Below are 22,249 nucleotides of genomic sequence, written 5' to 3' on the forward strand. Positions count from 1 at the left end.
TCTATGATGAAAATTACAGGCTTCTCTCATCTTTTTAAGTGGGAGAACTTGCACAATTGGTGGCTGACTAAATACTTTTTTGCCCCACTGTATGTTCAAACTCTTTGCAATTTTACACTGTCGAACTCCTTTCTGATATTGCTCCACTATTTGTCGGCGCAGAATTAGGGGGATTGGTGATCCTCTTCCCATCTTTACTTCTGAGAGCCTCTGCCACTCCAAGATGCTCTTTTTATACCCAGTCATGTTAATGACCTATTGCCAATTGACCGAATGAGTTGCAATTTGGTCCTCCAGCTGTTCCTTGTTTGTACCTTTAACTTTTCCAGCCTCTTACTGCCCCGTCCCAACTTTTTTGAGATGTGTTGCTGTCATGAAATTTCAAATGAGCCAATATTTGGCATGAAATTTCAAAATGTCTCACTTTCGATATTTGATATGTTGTCTATGTTCTATTGTGAATACAATGAGTTTTTGATATTTGTAAATTATTGCATTCCGTTTTTATTTACAATTTGTACTTTGTCAACTTTTTTGGAATCATATTTGGAGTTTCTTTCTGAATTTGCAGGTTTTATCTCAGATCTGGTTATTTCCTTAGACAAAGCTTTAGTTGTCGGAGATTTTAATATGCACTTCGATAACCCAGAAGACCCTTTGAAAACAGCAATTGTGTCTATTTTAGATTCATTTTAGATCTAATACTAACATTCGGGTGAAACGTAGAAAATATAGTCACACTTCCACAGTCTGAAGTTCTCAAATAATTATCTCATCTCATTCAAACTATGTCTGAGTAATAATATACGCACCTCACCACACTACTGTATTAAACATACATTCACGTCTACTACTGCAGAGAGAATGATAAATGATCTCCCAGAGTTATCAACTTTGATTGGGTCACTGTCAGCCCCCTGGAGAACTTGATCAGGCAACTGAAATCGCCGCCAATACTTTAATGTAGGTCCTCATAAAAGGAAAATGGTCAGAGCCAAAAAATTAGCACTCTGATATAATGACACTCGCACATTAAAACAGACCACTCGAAAATTGGAACGTAAATGGCGTCAAACAAAATTGGTAGTGTTCAAATTAGCGTGGAAGGAGAGCTTCCTGAAGTATAGAAAAGCTCTTAGTGCTGCTAGATCAACATTTCTCTCCTCCCTAATAGATGATAACAAAAATAATCCTAGATTCCTATTTAATACTGTAGCAAAATTAACCAGGAATAAGTCCACTATAGACACATGCACACCTGTAGTAGCAACGATTTCATGAATTTTTTTAATGACAAAATTGAGAATATCCGACAAAAAATTCAAACTACTAATTTAAGGGCAGACAATGTAAGTCACCCTGTAGTTTACAATATAACTATCAGATCATCAATTAGAATGTTTTACTCCCTGTAGAGAAACTGAATTACTTTCATTAATCTCGGCATCAAAAGCCTCAACTTGTGTACTAGATCCCTTACCTACACAACTATTCAAACAGATAATACCTGAAGTAATTGAATCGCTTCTAAAAATAATAAATTCTTCTTTTACAATTGGCTATGTACCCAAATCCTTTAAACTAGCAGTTATCAAACCCCTGATTAAAAAAACCTGACCTTGATCCCTGTCAGCTGTCCAATTATCAGCCAATATCAAACCTCCCCTTTATCTCCAAGATCCTTGAAAAAACTGTGGCACCGCAGTTATGCTCATTTACATAGGAATACAATCCATGAAATGTATCAGTTAGGATTTAGACCTCATCATAGCACAGAGACAGCTCTGGTTAAAGTAGTAAACGACCTACTGTTGGCATCTGATCAGGGCTGTGTCTCGCTGCTTGTGTTGCTTGACCTTAGTGCAGCATTTGATACCATTGATCATTCCATTCTTCTGGATTGACTAGAAAATGTTGTGGGAGTTAAGGGAACGGCCCTCACCTGGCTCAGCTCTTATTTAACTGATCGCTATCAGTATGTTGATATAAATGGTGATATTTCTAGACATACTGAGGTAAAGTTTGGTGTTCCACAAGGTTCTGTCTTGGGTCCACTGTTTTTTTCTTTATATATGTTACCTCTGGGTGATATTATTAGTAAACACTGTATTAGTTTCCACCGTTATGCTGATGACACACAGTTGTATGTTTCTGCAAAACCTGATGAGAGACACCAGCTTAATTGAATTGAGGAATGTGTAAAGGACATTAGACACTGGATGCTTATTAACGTCCTTCTGCTTAACTCTGACAAGACTGAAGTACTTGTACTTGGACCACATGCAGCTAGAAGTAAGTTCTCTGATTACACAGTAACTCTGAATGGCTTTTCTGTTTCTTCACGTGCAGCAGTAAAAAGACCTCGGAGTGATTATTGACCCCAGTCTTTCATTCGAAACTCACATTGATAACATCACCCGGATAGCTTTCTTTCATCTCAGAAATATTGCTAAGATAAGAAATTTAAATGTCACTACATGACACGGAAAAACTAGTTCATGCTTTCGTTACCTCCAGGTTGGATTATTGTAATGCCTTACTGTCTGGATGTTCCAATAAGTGCATAAACAAGCTCCAGTTAGTTCAAAATGCAGCAGCAAGAGTCCTTACTAGAACTAGAAAATATGACCACATCACCCGTCTTATCCACACTGCATTGGCTCCCAACCAAATTTCCTATTGATTATAAAATACTACTATTGACCTTTAAAGCACTGAATGGTCTCGCATCACAGTACCTGAGTGAACTTCTGGTCCTCTATGACCCACCACGCCTACTTAGATCAAAAGGTGTAGGCTATCTGCTGGTATACGAGGGTATAGTGAAGGCTACATCAGGGGGCAGAGCCTTTTCTTCCAAAGCCCCACAGTTATGGAACAGCCTTCCAAGTAATGTTCGGGAATCAGACACAGTCTCAGCGTTTAAGTCTAGGCTGAAAACATATCTGTTTAGTCAAGCCTTTTGTTAATGGTGTTTATGAGGTAAAGGTGTAGATCTGGAGGGTCCTCAGACATAGAGTGTTTTGGTAAACTGGGATGTATGGATGCTGTCATTCCCCACTCACTTGCTCACTCAAGTTTGTTGATGGTGTAGTGGCTGGCTGCTTTATGTCCTGGGGCTCCCTCATGCCTGTGTTACCTTCTGGCTCTCCCCTTTTAGTTATGCTGTCATAGTTAGTTGCCAGAGTCTCTGCTTATACTCAGTGCAATATGTATACTGTTCCTATTTATTCAGGTGACATTGGGCATACCTAACAACCTATGTTTTTTCTCTCTCTCTCTCCCCCCTCCCCCAAATCTGTTCCTCTGAGTTACATGTCGGTCCTGGGATCGAGCTGCTGACCTCTTCTGCTCCTCGGACCTGCCTGATCCATCCTGGTGCCGTGTCTGGTTGGAGTCTCATTGCATTGCTCCTGTGGAGGGCGGCCCCATGTGGATAGTTGGGGGTCGCGCCTGGAGAACGCTCTGGACTTTTGCAGTGGTGCTTTTGTGGCTGGCAACTGCAGTTGACTTGCTGACTTTGGGACTGCAGTTGTCGTGAACAGTTTTGCGCTCAGGTTTCCATCGGTGGGGAGTTGAAAGCATCAACGAAGCTGACTTTATGTTAGGACTGTTAGTCATGTTGTCTGTTGTTGCCCAAATGAGGATGGATTCCCTTTTTTCAGTCTGGTTCCTCTCGAGGTTTCTTCCTCATGTCGTCTGAGGGAGTTTTTCCTGCCACCGTTGCCACAGGCTTGCTCATTGGGGATAGATTAGGGATAAAATTAGCTCATATTTTAAAGTTGTTCAAATTCTGTAAAGCTGCTTTGCGACAAAGTTTATTGTTAAAAGCGCTATACAAATAAACTCGACTTAAATCAGACACTTTCATGAAGAAGCTAACTCAAATGCGAGCAGAAAAAATAAAAGATTCTTAAGCAAACTCTTCCATACTCACTTCCGACTTTCTACTTTTTTAAAATACATTTTAAATTCAATCACGAATTTCTCTGGGGTTTTCAGGCTTGGCGCCTCTTGTCGTATTGTCTTTAACCACGCGTTTCTTTGTTGTTCATGAACAACAAAGCATTTGCTTCTCTTTGTTCACAGTTTTGTTGATGGTGGGTAGACGGTAATACCTTTTTCTATTTCTCTATTTTAATGATTTGAACAACCAAAAACAGAGCAAAAATGAACCACATTGAAGACAGGTCAAGTTTCTCAAAGTCCTTCATGATGACAGGAGTAAGTGCCACTGGACAGTGGTCATTCAGGCTGCTACTGATGGTCCTTTTTTGGCAATGCAACTATGGGAGAGGACGTCAGGCAGGGTGGGATGGTGGACTGGGACAGGGACTGGTTGACTTCTCATGTGATACCCTGTGGTCTTGTACATAACATGGTTCGAGGAGATGTTTTATTTTACTCCAAGATGAATGCCCATCAGAAATACTGGCCAGAGGTGATCAATTACTGCAAGAGTCCCAAAACAATAAGACAAATTTTTTGATGACCAGTTAACTGTCCAAATCAATGGAGCAGATTTAAGTTTTTGTGCTTGATACATCCCTAAGACTGAACAGAAATCACCTCAAGTGACCAAAATAGTTTGTCTGGATTTCAGATTAACGCACGACTACCCCGAAATTGTACGGAAACCTAAACTTAAATCAAAGAAGCTGAAGAAGAGGGGTTCAAGAGGGGGCATTCGAGCCAGGCTCAGAAGGCAGGGTTCATGTTTCCCTCTAGCTGTGATAACGCTATCAAATGTGTGCTCGCTTAATAATAAAATGTATGAACTGATGGCTAGGGCAAAAGTCGAGAATGACTTCAAGCGGAGCAACCTAATTTGTCTTACAGAGACATGGCTCAAAAACGAGACTGAAGTTGCGCTTCCTGGATACATCACTATCAGAGCCAACCGGGACAAACATAAATCAAACAAATCGATTGGCGGGGGCATGTATATATTTGTGGATAGTAAATGGGCAACCCAAATGTGTATTCACGAGAAGGTTTGCACCTCCGATTATGAACTTCTCTTGGTATCATTCAGGCCTTTTTACCTGCCGAGGGAATTCGGGCAGCTCACGGTCATCCTGACATACATACCGGGACCTAAATATGATGAAGCTGTGAGTTGGATAAGTGAGAGTTTCAACAACGCACTCTTGCACTCTGTGGACCAACCTATCTTCATTCTTGGGGATTTTAACAACTGCAATCTCTCTGAACACTTGCCTACTCTACAGCAGTACATAGACTGTCTTACACGACTTTCTCAGACTCTAGACCAGTGTTTTGGCAACATACCCGATGCGTACAAGGCAGTGTCCCGCCCACCTCTGAGTAAGTCAGACCATAATGTTATACATTTGCTGCCCAAGAATAAAGCCAAACTTAAACAGGAGAACCCTACTGTCAGAGAAGTAGCTCTATGGTCTGATATTTGTAAGGCGAGACTGCTATGAGGATACGGACTAGGACATTTTCTTTAATACTTGTGCAAATGCTAACAGAGACAATAACATCTTATGTTCTGTGAGCATGTTGTTACAACAAAAACTGTGAAAATATGCCCTAATAACAAGGCTTGGGTCTCACATGAAATGAAGAGATGTCTTGATGAGAAAAGGATTACTTTTGCTCAAGGAAATGACACTGTTTAAAGAGAAGAGACGAGAACTGAGAGGGATTATTAAAAAAAATCTAAGCAACATCATAGAGATAAAATGGAGAGACAGTTTGTTACAGGGGACACCCGTAAAGCATGGAGTAGTCTTAACAATATGATGGGTAGACAAGTCAGGAAGCAATATAGCCTTCTCACTGGTGCTTCTTTTGCAAATGAATTAAATTGGTTTTATAGTAGGTTTGACAACTACATCTGGGGTCAGGTCTGACTATATATGCAGCCCTGATTGGCATGCAGTTATTTTTACTGAGGAAGAGATAGCTGGCTGTCTTGCCAGAGTAAACCCTCATAAAGCACCTGACCCAGATGGTCTTAGGGGGAGGGCCATAGCTGGGTGCATCTATTTCAGACTCTGCTTGACACACACACACAGTCCCACTATCATGGAAGAGCACTATAATCATCCCAGTGCCTTTCCAGCCTAACTTTGGAGCACTTGTATTCCTCTGTTAGAGTGGATACTGGAAGTTCAAGAATACCTTTCACATACAGGCCTGTGCTGGTAATGTGCCTGGGGAGACCAAGCCATTTTTTCGCAAATGAACTAACCAGCCTCTCCAGTTTTTCAACCTTGGAGAGTGGGATCTCATAGATGGTCAAGGGCCACAACAGCCAGGGGAGGAGACAGAGCTGAAAGCACCAGAGCTTCAACCTGCCCAGTAGAAAGGACCTGTCAATGCTCTCCAGGCCACTGATGGTATCCTACCTAATCTGGTCTGCATCTTTGAGGGTTGTGTCGTACCAGCGTCCAAGACTCTTAACAGGTTTCTCTGCCACCGTTGGTATGGGCTCCTCACCAATGTAAAAGCATTGCTCAAACAGCTTCCCTCTGACGACTGATATGCTCCTGGACTTGCTTGGATTTATTTTCATTCTAGCCCACTCAATGTTCTCTTGGAGCTTCTTCAGTAGTCGCCTAGTGCAGGGCTTGCTTGTTGTAAGTATGGTCATATCATCCATGTATGCCCTAATAGGAGGGAGTCGGAGACCAGGTTTGAGCTGCTCTCCTCCTACCACGCACCAAAAGGCCCGGATGATGACCTCCATGGTCATGGTGAAAGCTAGCAAGGAGATGGTGCATCCTGCCATGAGGCCAATTTCCAGACACTGCCATGCTGTAGTGAATTCATCAGTTGTAAGGCAAAGCTGTATGTCCTGGAAATAGGATTTGACTAGGGCTGTGATGGGCTCTGGGACACTGAAGTAACTGAAAGCAGACCAAAGGAGATTGTGAGGAACTAAGCCAAAGGCAGTGGCGAGGTCCAGGAACACAACATGGAGGTCTCTTCCATCTTTTTTGGTGGCTTGGATTTGATGCCAGATCATGTTTGCATGCTCCAAACACCCAGAGAAGCCTGAGATCCCCGCCTTCTAAACAGACATGTCGATATAGTAGTAGTTCTTCTCAAGGTAGGCTGTCAGCCTGTGAGCCAAAATGCTGAAGAAAACCTTCCCTTCAATGTTCAAAAGACTGATGTGGCAAAACTGGTTGATAACAGAATCCTTTCGCTTTGGAATTAGGACACCCCCTGCCCTCCTCCAGGCTGTGGGTATTGCTTGTTTCTGCCACAACCACCCTCATCAGTCTCCACAGGAACTGTAAAACATCTGGAGCATTCTTGTAAAGCCTGTATGGTACTCTGTTGGGCCCAGGGGATGATGCAGCTCTTGACCGATGTACAGTTGTTACCACCTCACTCCACTTGGGAGGGCTGATGTCCAAGGAAAGGTATTGGTAGCATGTCAGGTGGGAGGATGATCTGTTCGCAGTGTCAGCTGTCCATGTGGATTTCTTGAAGGTGAGCCTCAAGGTTTTTTTTGATGATCTAAGTTTGCCACATTTCTCCTTTATACTTAAAGTTTGTCAATATGTTTGTCATGCTTGTACGATAAAAAATTCAAAGATATTTATCTAAATACATGATCTATTCATTCTAAACCTGTCGAGCTTTGCCGATGGAGCTCTCAACCCCAGAGGGATAAATTATACAATAAAGAAATATTTGCTTGAGCATTATTCAGGTGTTACTAGTAGCTTTATTATTAACAGGTGAATTTCCACCACACTGACGAAAAAAACGGATGTAGGATCGCATTGTGATTTACACCACTACTCCACACAACACTGACCAGAAGAAACTGATATTAATTGGAGATACCTTTATCTAGTCATCATATTTTGTTACTTAAAAATATATAAATCTTTATAATAAATTGATGACAAACTCACAACCAAGGAGTCTCCACTGTTCCCGGCTTCCTCTCCGTTTACCAACTCTCCCTGGTAGGGTCCGAAGTGTGCACCTACTGGAACAGTACCCTCCTTATTAAACACTCCCAGGCCTGCATCAGGGATACTGGACTTCCGGATTTCTAGCCCAGGAGGAAGAGTTTGTCTGGCTCTGTCAGGGACTCCCATGGGAATAAAAGTATCTGGGATGAAGAGGGGCGGTCCATGAATCTCACATTTGTTGAGGAAGAAGGATTTGCAAACTTCGCAGTCTGGGAGTAGAGAAAACACAACAGGAAGAAATGAAGCCCAAATGTGTGTGTATATCTTAGACCATATACAGTATGTTAGTACTGTATAAAGATTATTCAAAGAAAGCTTGCCAGTAAGGTTTACTGAACAGTTGAGACGAGAGGTGTCCATCAGGACTGAGATCACACAGGATAACAAGGTACACGAATACGAATTTTATTACTTCCTTGTGGGAGTAAACAAGTGGTCAGGTATGAAGCTTGCAGGGCAAAATAAAACAGTGTTCATTAACATGACTGTGGCACTGTATGATGTATTTGCAGTATTCTTAGGACTTGCCTGGTCAGGCTCATGCTCATTTTAAATTTGGTTACTTGTTTGCTTATCTTCTGGGAAACAGAATATCCCAAATTTGTTATGAAATCACATGCAGGTACAAACAAAATGAACTGTCCACACAGTAAGTAAGCAAAAATAAATAGTCCAACGCACCTCTCTATTTGAGCTTGCTGACAATTCTGGCATTTCTAGATCTAGGCATTTTTCCCCAATGCCATACATCTCGGATTCAGACTTAATAAAAAAAAAAATCACTTGGTGGCAATTTAAGCATAACCTATTTGCTGAAGAAGAAACCAGTGGACCCAGAGGAACCCCCGTCAGCATGGGTGAGAACTTGAAAAACTTCACACAAACAGCAACCCGAGCTTAGAATTGAATCCAAGACCCTGGAGTTGTGCCACTGATGCCCCTAAATCCATATACAAATATCTGGACTCCTGTCTCTCACACCCATATGTGCTTATTGAACATCCCATTCCATGGTCATGCTGAAGGGCATACTCTTTGGCCCCTATTACATCACAGCCGGTTGGGGTCTTCTGCGAGCTCATGCATGTGGGGAAGAGAGCACATAGCACTTTCCTCCAGGTGTGTTTTGTTATCCTGTGACGCAGCATGGGCTGCATTTGGAAAAGAGGAGTATGGCAGCGGGGGTGTGGCCAAGTGTCAGCTTGTGAATGGAGGGCGGGGCTGGGGAAAGTGAGTGGCAAAGTCAATATACCTGTTGTCAAATAATGTTGTGTGTGTGTGTACGTGCGCACGTGCATGCGTTGCAGTGATGATGGAGGATAGAAAAGGAGGGGAAGAGCAAAGAGAAGAGAGCTCCCTGGACCAGAACACGACTGCGCGTGTGTGTGTCCTAAAAATCGAGCGAGTGTGAAGCTGAAAAGCCAAAATAAGTGTGTGAGAATATCTCCCACCTGCCGTGCTTCTGTACTCCACCCACATCAGGGACTTTTTACAGTGGTACTGAAGCCCAGGAGTACGGAAAGGAACCACCACATGGAATCCCTGCCATTCAAAAATCTCATCCATGCCCTCGCTACTGCCCAGCAGAACCAGCATCAAGCAGTGATCACTCCACGGAAGAAGCAAGAACAACGCTTCAAAGTCTTGATGCTGGCCCAGCAGGAAGATCACCAGGCGTTCTGGCACTTGCTCGCATCGGTGGGGTCCTCTACCGCCACCACAGCATACCCTCCCTACATCACCCTCATGACAATCTCGAAGCTTTTATAGCACTCTTTGAGCAAGTGGTCAAAGCATGAGGGTGACTAGTCAAGTAGCACATGGCGTGCCTACATCTGCTACTGATTGGAGAGGCACAGCTCGCCGCCAACAGCCTACTCGTATAAGCCGACATGAAGTGAGGCATCCAGCAGTATGTTGGCCGCTCCCCGGAACATTGCCAGTGCTTCCCGACACTGACATGAGAGGAGGTCGGCCGGCCATTTGCATTTGGCCAACAGCTCCGGGATGTCTGCCGGTGGTGGTAGAGGGCAGATGACTGCGACGCCGAGGGGCTCACCGACCTGTTGACGCTGGAACAGTTCATTGTGCAACTTCCGAAAGGAATGGCCAAATGGGTCCAGTGGATCAAGCCAGCGAGCTGGCGAAGGATCATCTGGAGGCAGTTCCGACAGCAGGCGGATGCGTCACCTCTTCCCTTTTTCTCTCTCTCCTCTCCCCTTCCCCAAATGAGGAGGTGGAGGCAGAGGCCCATCTTCCCTTTCCATGTCGGTCCCCCCCCCCCCCGACGTGAGTGATGCCCATAACACCGGTGCAGAGGGGAAGCCTGGGCTAGTGTGCTGGCACTGCAGGGGGCCCAGACATCTCCAGAGTCAGTGCTCTGCAATGGAGGTGGGAGCTGTGGTCCGAATCCCCAACACGCCAGAGACCACCGGGCCTGAGCGTATCGTATACCGGTAAGTGTTCATGGGGATACAGTACAAATCACGCGTTGGTGGATTCCGGCAGTAATCAGACCTCAATCAAACAAAGGTTGATGCAAGGTGAGGCATTGGGCAAGTGGTGAAGGTTCTGTGTGCACAGGGATATTCACAACTACTCATTAGTGTCTGTCCACATTCTATTTAGGGGAGAAAAGCATTGAAGAAAGGTGGCGGTTAATCCTCGTCTCACCCACCCACTGATTTTGGGAACTGATTGGTAGAGATTCAAAGGCTTAATGGAACACATAGTAAAAGGGTGGGTCCTGTGATAGTACATCACGGGGAGATCCTGGTGTGGCACTGACTGGGGAAGCAGTCACAGAGCCATCTACTTCAGCACTGCATCAGGGCGATAAGAGGAGTGAGGAGCAGCTTGCCCCTCCTCCATCTCTCTGGGATTCCCTCGAGGATTTCTCATTAGAGCAGTCACAAGATGAGACTCTGCGTCATGCGTCAATCGTGCCTCTCTGCAATATTTCAGCATGCAGTATTGCAGAGGCACTCCTCCATGTTATCTCCGGAGTCTGGATTCCGAAAGAAATCCTGACTGACCGAGGCACTACATTTACATCACGCACACTACACGAACTGTATGGGTTATTGGGAATTAAATCTATCCGCATCAGCGTCCATCACCCACAAACAAATGGCTTAGTGGAACGATTCAACCAGATACTCAAAAACTTAATTCTCAAATTTGTAAGTGAAGATGCACATAATTGGGATAAATGGCTCGAGCCACTGTTATTTGCAGTATGAGAGGTCCTGCAAGTCTCCACGGGATTTTCACCATTTGAATTATTATATGGGCATAAGCCACATGGCATTTTGGACGTGCTGCAAGAAAATTGGGAGGAGGGACCTTCACCTAATAAAAACGAAATTCAATATATTTTCAACCGGTGCACAAAACTCCACATCCTCACACACTTAACCCAAGGGAATTTACGGCAGGCACAAGAACATCATGTCCGGCTGTACGACAGGGGCACATGCCTTAGAGAGTTCATACCGGGAGACAAGGTACTTGTGTTATTACCCACATCGAGCTCCAAATTGCCAAGTGGCAAAGGCCCTTTGAGGTCACACAGCGAGCCAGGGACATCGAATAGGAGGTGAGGCAAGCGGATAGGGGCGGGGCACTGCAAATATACCACCTCAACCTGTTAAAACGTTGGAACAAGGAGGTCCTTGTTGCATTGGCATTGGTAGCTCCAGAGAAGGCAGAGCTGGGGCCAGAGGTAAAAACAAAAATAACGACTCAAACCGCTCCGGTCCCTTGTGGAGACCACCTCTCACACCGGCTCAACTCACGGAGGTTGCCAAGTTGCAAAAGGAATTTTCCGATGTGTCATCACCCCCTTCCCAGCTGCACCCACCTCATAAAACGCCACACTGAAACGCCCCCGGGGTGGTGTGTAGCCACCCTTACCGCTTGCCTCAAAACAAAAGAAAAACAAAAAAACAAAAAAAAAAACCCAACAGGTGGTTCGGAAAGAACTCAAGGCCATGCTCAAAATGGGCTTAATCAAGGAGACGCACAGTGACTGGAGCAGCCCAGTGATCCTGGGTCCCAAGACCGATGGGTCAGTCTGGTTCTTTGCGGACTACAGAAAAGTCAACGCGGTGTCTAAATTTGACACATACCCAATGCCTCGCAGTGAGTTGCTTCATCGATTAGGTGCCGCTCGCGTTTATTCGACACTTGATTTAACAAAAGGATATTGGCAGACCCCCTTGACTCCTCTATCCTGAGAGAAAACAGACTTTTCTACACTGTCTGGATTACACCAATTTGTCACATTTCCTTTTGGGTTATTTGGGGCACCTGCTAGATTCCAGCAACTCATGGACAAGATGCTCTGCCCCCATGCTCCCTCTGCATCAGCTAACCTGAAAAAGTGTGCAATTGGGCGGGTGGAAGTACAGTATCTGGGTTTCCACTTGGGTCATGGGCAGATGCGTCCCCAAATTGACAAGACTGCAGCCTGCCCGAAACCCCAAGACCAAAAAGGGGGTGATACAGTTCCTGGGGCTGGCTGGCTACTATTATAATTCATACCCAATTATTCAGATGTCACCAGCCCAATGACTGATCTCATTAAAAACGGAGCACCAGATCCAGTCCAGTGGATGGAGCAGTCAAGAGGTTTTCACTAAAGGTAAAAGCTGCACTGTGTGTTTTTTTTTTGGGGGAGGGCACTTCTACACTCCCCTAACTTCTCTCACTCCTTTATTTTGCAGATGGATGCGTCAGACAGAAGGCTGGGGGCCGTTTTGTCCCAGAAGATGGAGAGCGAGGAACATCCCGTGCTGTACATCAGCCGCAAAATCTCAATGCATGAAATTAAGTCCAGCACCATCGAAAAGGAGTGCTTGGCCATCAAGTGTGCGGTCCTCACTCTCCGATATTACCGGCTGGGGCACCCTTTCACCCTCTGTTCGGACCACATACCCCTCCAGTGGCTCCACCACATGAAGGATGCCAGTGCGCAGATCACCTGTCAGTATCTCGCCCTCCAGCCGTTTAAATTTGAGGTGGTTCACAGGCCGGGGTGCAGATGGCGGTGCCAGAATTCCTGTCTCATTGGGGGGGGGGGGGGGGGGGGAGAGTACGCTGCAGTCTGGACGGCTCCAGTGAGTTGGACAGGGGTATGTGGCAGTGAGGACATGGCCAAGTGTCAGATTGTGAATGGAGGGCGGGGCCAATGAAGGTGAGTGGCAAAGTCATTACACCTATTGTCAATTAATGTTTTGTGTGTGTGTGTTGCAGTGACAGTGGAGGATAGAAAAGGAGGAGAGCAAAGAGAGCTCCCTGGACAGACCCTCCAGGATTTCGCGATGTTGCGATTTGCAACATCAACGCAAATTCAACCAATCTCCATGAATTCAGGGCGGTGTTGCAATTATATCCAATCACCGCAACTTTCCCGCAAATTTGAACAATCGTTGGTGTCGTCTTGAGGTGACGTCGACAAACTACCTTCCGCCTTACTTCCGTGTATATGTTCAAGAGAAGCAGCATGTGCAAGTCTCAGGAGAGACTGCCTGCACACAGCACTAGTATTAATAGTGTTTTTCTTATATGAAGGCTGAGGCATTTCTTTTTGAATTTGGAGTCAGTGTTTATATAGGCTTAAGTTCTCTATGGTGTTGCTGAAAGTGTTATGTTTACAGTGAAGGACTGTGTGCACTTTACATTATTTTTTACTTAATACAAGAAATTAATGGATGCCAACATTTTTGCCAAAATGGTATTTTATTTTCCATTGTTTAGGCAGCTTCAGCATCATACTGTGAGATTCTGTTCCAATTGTTTTTTTTTTCTTCTATGAAGCCTGAGCCATTTATTTTATTAGTTTATAATTATTGTTTAATTTAGTCTTCAGGAGAGACTGCCTGCACACAGAACTAGTATTAATAGGTTTTTTTTCTTACATGAAAGCTGAGGCATTTATATTATATTTTAAGGTAACTTCATGTTGTGCTGTGAGGTTCTATGCACTTTAACTTTTGAACCAACAGGTGCATTTGGATAAGTAAAGCCTATTTTTCTGCATTTTTGTAGTCCTAGTAATCTTTTATATTGGTAAAGTTGTTTTATAGGACCATTTCTCAGTGTCTTTGTTTTTTTAATCAATAGTTTTTCAGTAATAACTTAATATTTAACATATCACTCAATTTTAATCACAAAAAGAGAAAATTGCAACAATTTCTCGCAACTTTCACTTCCTCCCGCAATGTAATCGCAACAAAAACCTAAAAAACACCGGGGGACCTTTCTGTGTGGAGTTTGTATGTTCTCCCATGTCTGCGTGGGTTTCCTCCAGGTGCTCCGGCTTCCCTCACGGTTCAAAGACATGCAGTTAGGTTAAAATGGGATGGCCTTGGCCTGAAGTGCCCAAGAGTGGTGGCACACATGTATGCAGTGGCTTTGCTCTCCTATGACTAACTAAATTTCGTTGTACATTTGTGCAACGACAATAAAGGCATTCTATTCTAAATAAATAAATAAAATATTTAGTTTCTCTCAGTCCTTGCTATGATATTTTACACTCTATAAACAAGGTTCATACTTTAAATCAATAAAAATATCAAGTTCAATTTGTTGATTAAATTATCAGAGACTGAGGCTACATCCCAAATGTACTGTATTGCACTTTTAGTGCACCAGATAGTGTGGAGGGTAGAATAAACAGTGAGTGTTACTGAGCACCAGAGTGGCCTGATGTCTTACTGAGGTAGTCTTTATTGTCAGGATCTTCCACTTTAACAGAGAGACCTTCAGGTGGATTATCAAGGTCGTCTCCATGGTTGTAGATTTTCAGCTCCAGCGTCTCCTCTTTCTTCACACGGACTTCTGATGTCCCTCCATCCGTGGATATCTCGGTTTTCATGTCCTCACACAGCTAAAGATCAAACAACAAATCTGTTAGGGCGGGACGGTATTCATCCCACTCGGGAAGGTGCTGCTCTCATTTCTCACAGCATAGCTCATATTCTTAGTAGAGGCCTAGTTAATCTGTGACAATCCAGAGCCAAGGCCAGGGAGTAGACGAACAGGCTAAACTGACTGTCTGCTAGCTGCACAGAGTCATCACTCAGGGTCCACTATACAGAGACTGTGTTTCCCAAGCTAAACGAAAAACTAGTAGTAATACTCAGAGGTTGTTCTAGTAATCTAGATAATATAAAATTGCATCATATTGACTGTACAGCCACTGCCAGCACCTTTGATCTAAAGGTAGGACTACCAAATATGAGATCTCTTGCATTTAAAGCACTAATTGTTAATGAACTTATTACTGATCAGAAGTTTAATGTACTGTGTTTAAGAGAAACATGGATCAAACCATGCATTAAATGAAACTAGTCCTCCTGGTTACAGTTACTATATACACCACCCTCACCTAACTGGCAGAAGAGGCAGTGTCGCGGTTATTTAGAACGATTATCTCGGCATAACACAACAACCTGGACAGTTAGTATGAAGAACTTCAAACGTATTGAATTCATGTTATGCATTACAGTTAAATTTAAGTTAATTACTGTTTAAAGATTGCATTTGGTACACATCTGCATCGTACTGCAATTGGTCTGGTACAAATACCAGTACACCCCTACAAGATGGTAAACTGGAGCACAGTTTGGGCGGTACGGTGGTGTAAGTGGTTAGCACTGTCGCTTCACAGCAAGAAGGTTCTGGGATCGAGCCCAGCGGCCGGCAGGGGCCTTTCTGTGTGCAGTTTGCATGTTCTCCCCATGTCTGCATGGGTTTCCTCCGGGTGCTCCAGTTTCCCCCACAGTTCAAAGACATACGGAGAGGTTAACATGGGATGGCCTTGGGCTGAGGTGCCCTTGAGCGAGGCACCTAACTCCCAACTGCTCCCCAGGCACTGTTCGCATGGCTGCCCACTGCTCTGGGTATGTGTGCGCGCGCAGGTGTGTGTTCACTGCTTCAGATGGGTTAAATGCAGAGAGGAATTTCACAAGTGTATGATGAATAAAGTTGTGCTTTCTTTCTTCTTGTTTTTTTCACAGCAGGAGACAGACATAAAAAGCTGTTGTCTCCAATCAGCCACACCTGGTCCTTTGGGTAGTATCTCACTGGGCTGCAACAGCCCGCAACTAATTGGAGACACAACAGTTGCGATAAAATATGCGAATTAGCAACAATTTTCACTTGGAATCACACTGAATTGATATTCGCATATTTTACCGCAATTGTTGTCTCCCCAACTAGTCGCAGGCTGTCGCAGCCTGGCTTTCCCTCGGCAGGCAGGGAAGTAGAGGAAGCCTCAAGGAAACTGACTTGAGAAGGGTTCACGACGGCTTTGTGACACCAGCGATGCATTTGCAGCTATTTTGAGAGAAATTTTGTCGCACTAATTTTTTTAACATGTTCAAAATTTCAGCGACGAAGGAGCGACACTTTGCGACTCATGCGAGGAAATTGAGAAGCCCCACAAATGTTTCAAGACACTTTAGAAACTCTTTCACGAATGACGTTTGCAATTTGTCGCAAGCTGTCACAGACCAGTGAGATACTAGCTTTTCCTGGCCAGGTATTTATCATCCCACTGGACACAATATCCTCCAGGCCTGTAGAGGGTGCACACACACTAACACAAAGGGTTAATACTGGCTCCAACACACATCATTGCTCACAATGTGGAGAGAGTTTTGCGATGCAGAGTCATCTCGAAATACACCAGTCCATTCACACAGGGGAGAAGCCGTTTCACTGCTCACAGTGTAGAGAGACGTTTACTTATTCAGTTCCATTTCAGACCCACAAGTGCACTAACTCAGAGACACTGCATGATTTAAAGTTATCAAATTAAATATGTTTTTTATTAATGTTTTTGCTGAAATTGAATTGTTCATATTATATGACTATATATTATAAACAATCTTATAGTGATGTTTAAAACAAGACTGCTAATGTTTTCTTTTGATCTTATGTAGTTAAGTAGTCATTAATTACCACAAGTAATAATTTAACTGCAACACTACCAGTGTAGCACTGCAGCATGAGACGAATTGTTAATGGAATTATTACGGATCAGGAGTTTAATGTACTATGTTTAATGGAAATGTGGATCAAACCAAATGAGTATGGAGCATTTAAATGAAGCTATACACTTCATCCTCAGCTATATGCATCAGCCTCATCCAACTGGTTGAGGAGAAGGTGTCACAGTTATTTATAATGATAATCTAGTCATCATACAAAAATCTGAACAAAAATTCAATACGTATGAAGTTCTTTATATGAACATATGTAGCCAAAAAAAAAAGTCTACTCAGTCAGTTCAGCTAATTACAACCCCAACTGCAAAAAAGGTGTGACACTGTGTAAAACAAATAAAAACAGAATGCGAAGATTTGCAATTCATGGAAACCCTGTATTTCATTGAAAATAGTACAAAGACAGCATATCAAATGTTGAAACAGAAATTGCATTGTTTTTTGAAAAATATATGCTCATTTTGAATTTGATGTCAGCAACACATTTCAGAAAAGTTGGGACTGAAAAAGTTACGTAATGCTAACAAAACTAATTTGGTTAATTGGCAACAGGTCAGTAAGATGACTGAGTGTTCTTGGGTTTCAGTCACATGACTTTTCTTTGCGATCTCACTTCCAGTAAAACACCTGGTGGTCAAGCAAACCAAAATGGCTGCCATAGTGCAAACAACTTGTGATAGCTTATCAGAGTATGCCCGTAATCTAGAAGCCACTGCTTGCTTTAGATATACCCAGAAGATTGCTATGTGCAATGGAATAGACCCCAACAGTCTGGGAAAGGAGGAGGTCATATGATCTCGAAAACTACCCTTCAGTCGAGTTCCCCGACATCTTGAACTATCTGGTGTTGCAGACATCCTTCTACACCGCAAAACAGATGAAAGCATGGAAGAGTATGGAGGCTTAGAACTTTTTTTGTATGTGGCTGTACATACATATACATGCGTTTTATCTACACACACACATATATTATATATATATATATATATATATATCTTACACACACACACACACACACACACACATTTTATATAGACACACATATATGAAAAAACTAGTGGTAAGTACATTCAATGAATGGAAAGACATGCTTTTGTGTCTCAAATAGTAAAATGTACATCATTTACATTGCGAATTATTCCATAGATAGATAGATAGATAGATAGATAGATAGATAGATAGATATACTTTAATAATCCCGAGGGAAATTGAGGTGTCCAAGTAGCATATACACATAACTACACACACAAAGGCACACAAACAAAATAAAATACACATCCATATCCCAAGGATATAAAAACAAGCAAACAATTCCTGCACCACAAAATATAAAAAAAACAATAAAAGATAAAAAAATAAATTATACATGTAAAAAAGCATGTTTAAAAGCCTCATGTTAAAAATAAAATTGTGCAACGTACTCAACCATTGTAGAGATACAGTATAGCAGCAAGCAAATTTAAACACTAAAATCAAAAACAGTCCTAAAAAAAACCACATCTTACCCCATTTATCATTGGTCCATCATGCAGGTGAAGATGAGGAGGGCAGGTTGTTTAATTTCCTCCTAAATGCAATGGGAAACTGAATGATAAGACAGTACTTGTCTGTGAAGATTCTCAGTCATCCAGGTCATGGTAAACTGTGAGTGGTAAAAGAGAGCAACTGGACTTGCTTGAAGATTCTTGAAGACGTTTCACCTCTCATCCGAAAGGCTTCTTCAGTTCTGTCTGACTGGTAGGGAGTATCAGGTATTTATCCTCTCATGGATGAAAAGCTCATCTAAGGTGTCATAGAGTCATCCTGTTGGTGTGGGTCACTGGGGGCTGGTTGTGAACGGCCTCGAGAGTCGTTAGGATGATCAGTGGATTGCCCGTTAGGGTGATCAATGGAATGCTGATTCTCTCTGTCCTCCTGTGAGTCACTGACTACGTTTACATGCACATCCAAATCGAGCTGCTGTCGGTAATCGAGCTGAAGGTCCCAGCAGGGTGCCAGAGAAATCCAACCCTACATGCACACAATGAAATCGGGCTATTGTGTGAGGTGCATTGTGCACCCGAGCCACAGGTGGCGCTACACGCCCCATCGTGTTGGTACACTTCCGGTTGTCGTCATGAAGAGCTATTCAAGAGTGTAAACAAAGTTATCAGTTCCGTGTTCTCCACTGCGCGTTTTTCTCCCGTCCATGAATTTTAATATATTCAACTCCTTAAGCTGAATGAGCATGAACTCTGTCTCCTCATTGCTCCAGAAGTGCACGTTTCTGCTTGCCTGTGGCAGTGGGGGCATGGTCAAGCACCGGTCTGTGACAGGAGGGCGGAGCCAGGGAAGGTGAGTGGCAGAACGACGGTACACCTGACGGTAATTAACCTGTGTTTGTGTGTCTTCCCAGTAACCGCGCCCTATTTAAGGAGGCAGAGGGAGAGCAGAGGGGACAGCTCATCCCGGGACTAGAACACAGTGCGTGCGTGCGTGGGTGTGTGTGTTTTTTTTTCTCTCAAGAATAAAAGTAGGCTGTTAAACTGAAAAGTCTGACAATAAAAAGCCTATTAGTACCAGAAGCTTTGTCCTGCCGTCCTCTGTGCTCCACCCACACTTCAGAGAGCTCTACATCGCCATTTTCTCTTCTTCGTTTGTTCCTCCTGACCTCTTCTGCTGCTCGCTACTACTATTGTCATGCCGACCGAGGCTGTTGTGTTTCCCGCTTGTGGTCTCGTCACTCGTCACTTCCGGAAGTAGCTCGACAACTAGCTTGATAGGGTATACATGCACAAAGTAGCTCGGCAGAAATCGCATAAACTAGGTCATGTAGCTCGATTCCGAGAAATCAAGTTCGGTTCAATTTCAGCCGAATTAAGGTGTATACATGGCATTTTGAACTTCGATTTCAGTCGAACAACGGCAGAAATTCGATTCTCTCTATGTGCTTGTAAACGTAGTGACTGAAAACAGCTGGGTTTTGGTGTGCATTCAGTTGTCTGGGAAGTGTGCCAAGGACTGCATTGTAGGTGGCTGATAAATAATGTCTCAGACCCCCACCTCTGTTCAGTGATGGCCGTTCCAGGTTGACAAAAATGGCTTCTTTAACTCCTCACTCATACCAACGATCCTCTCTGGCTAAAATGCGTACGTTGCAATCCTGAAATGAGTGTCCTTTGTTGTTAAGATGAAGGTAGACAGCAGAGTCCTGGCCTGAGGAACTGGCTCTCCTGTGTTGAGTCATGCGCCTGTGAAGCGGTTGTCACCCCAATATATGAGTCCGTGCATTCCTCACTGCACTGAATGGCATACACTACGTTGTCCTGTTTGTGTCTGGGTATTCTGTCCTTAGGGTGGACCAGTTTCTGCTTCAGTGTGTTACTGGGTCTAAAATGTACCAGAATGTTGTGTTTGTAGAAGATCCTCCCGAGTTTCTCAGATAGACCAGAAATGTAGGGAATGACAATGTTCTTGCGTTTGTTCCTGTTATCCTCTTTGTCCGTTCTGTTCCTTTTTCTGCTCTTGAGGAAAGACCAGTTGGGATACCCGCAGTTCTGAAGTGCTTTCTTGATGTGATTCTGCTCCTTCTATTTTCCCTCTATCGTTGTAGGGATATTCTGAGCCCTGTGTTGCAAGGTCCTAATGACCCCCAATTTGTGTTCCAGTGGGTGGTGAGAGTCAAAGAGTAGGTACTGGTCTGTGTGTGTGGGTTTCTGGTAGACTTCGATGCTCAGGCTTCTGTCTTGTCTAATGTGTACATCACAATCCAAGAAGGCTAGATTATTCCCCACTGACGTCCTCCCGAGTGAAGTTGATGTTAATATCCACTGCATTGATGTGCTTAGAGAAGGGTTCCACCTCATGGGTTTTGATTTTAACCCAGGTGTCATCCACATATCTGAACCAGTGGCTGGGAGCAACTCCTGAAAAAGTGGTCAAAGCTTTATGTTCCACTTCCTCCATGTAAAGATTGGCCACATTAGGGGATACCGGTGAGCCCACGGCGCATCCATGCTTCTGTCTGTAGAAACTTTCATTAAACTGGAAATAAGTGGTAGTCAGGCAAAGGTCAAGCAGGGTGCAAATCTGGTCCGTGGTGAGGTCCGTTCTATCCAATAAGGTGCTGTCTCGAAGGAGTCGTTTTCTAACAGATTCAACTGCTTCTGTGGTGGGAATACAGGTGAACAGAGAAGTGACATCGTAGGAAACCATGGTTTCATCTGAGTCTAGTTTGAGGTTTGCAACTTTAGTAGCAAAATCTTGGGAGTTTTTGACGTGATGTGGCATATTCCCAATGAGAGGAGCCAGGATGGTGGCTAGGTGTTTGGCAATGTTGTAAGTAACAGAGTTTATACTGCTGATGATAGGTCTGAGTGGAGCTCCTTCCTTGTAAATCTTGGGGAGTCTGTATACGAGAGGAACGGCTTCCCCAGGATACAATCTGTAGTACAGATATCGGTTGATGGCTTGGTCTTTTTCTAGTTGTTGCAGGCAGCTAACAACTTTCTTTTTGTAACAACTGGTGGGGTGGGTCCCGCCTCAAGGTTTCATAGATGGTAGTGTCGCTGAGGAGACTGGTCATCCTGGAGTGGTAGTCTGCTGTGTTTAGCAACAGTCAGTGCGTTTACATGCACATAGAGAAAATCGAATTTCTGCTGTAGCTCGACTGAAATCGAAGTTCTAAATGCCATGGAAACACCTTAGCCCGGCTGAAATCGAACTGAACTGGATTTCTCGTAATCGAGCTACGCGACCTAGATTATGTGATTGTAGCCGAGCTACTTAATGCATGTAAACCCTATCGAGCTATGTAGTCGAGCTACTTACTTCAGCACTGCCCCTTCCGGAAGTGACGAGACCACAAGCGGGAAACACAACAGCCTCGGTCGGCATGACACTTCACCTTAGCTGCCACTTTATTAGGAACACTTGTCTGGTCATGTACGCACCTATTTCCAGTTAGTTGGTAAGTTATTAGCATGTTAGCAGGCTAACAGTTAATATGTTCACCATTACAGATCAACTTCAACTTACTGGCCATTTTATTAGGAACACTTCTTGTGAACACGGAACTGATAACTTTGTTTATACTCTTGAATAGCTCTTCTTCATGACAACAACCGGAAGTGTACCAACACGATTACCGACAGTAGCTCGATTTGGATGTGCATGTAAACGCACTGACTGTACATCTCCCTTTGTCAGCAGGAAGGATGGTGATGTTCCGGTCTCTTTGAAGCAATGTAAGAGCCCTCCTTTCTTGAATGGTGAGGTTGGAGGGGGTGC

The 22,249-nt window shown here is 43.7% G+C and overlaps 1 protein-coding gene across 5 annotated transcripts in view; it reads right to left on the bottom strand.

Moving 5' to 3' along the window:
* The window catches only part of LOC132870992 (zinc finger protein 883-like), a 120,726-nt gene that overhangs the window by 57,278 nt on the left and 41,199 nt on the right, over window positions 1–22,249 (bottom strand). Inside the window, exons 2-5 of one of the 5 annotated variants that reach the window (XM_060905085.1) lie at window positions 18,487–18,548; window positions 17,790–17,842; window positions 14,688–14,859; window positions 7,905–8,176 (exon numbers count right to left, since the gene is read on the bottom strand). In XM_060905085.1, coding sequence (XP_060761068.1) covers window positions 7,905–8,176; window positions 14,688–14,847 — 432 coding nt within the window. In that variant the 5' untranslated portion in view covers window positions 14,848–14,859; window positions 17,790–17,842; window positions 18,487–18,548. Of the gene's footprint in view, window positions 1–7,904; window positions 8,177–14,687; window positions 14,860–17,789; window positions 17,843–18,486; window positions 18,549–22,249 lie in introns of those variants that run through there. The other 4 variants (XM_060905083.1, XM_060905084.1, XM_060905088.1 and 1 more) reach the window with 4 other exon arrangements.

This window comes from Neoarius graeffei, chromosome 22 (genome assembly GCF_027579695.1).
Source record: "Neoarius graeffei isolate fNeoGra1 chromosome 22, fNeoGra1.pri, whole genome shotgun sequence".
Taxonomy (NCBI): domain Eukaryota; kingdom Metazoa; phylum Chordata; class Actinopteri; order Siluriformes; family Ariidae; genus Neoarius; species Neoarius graeffei.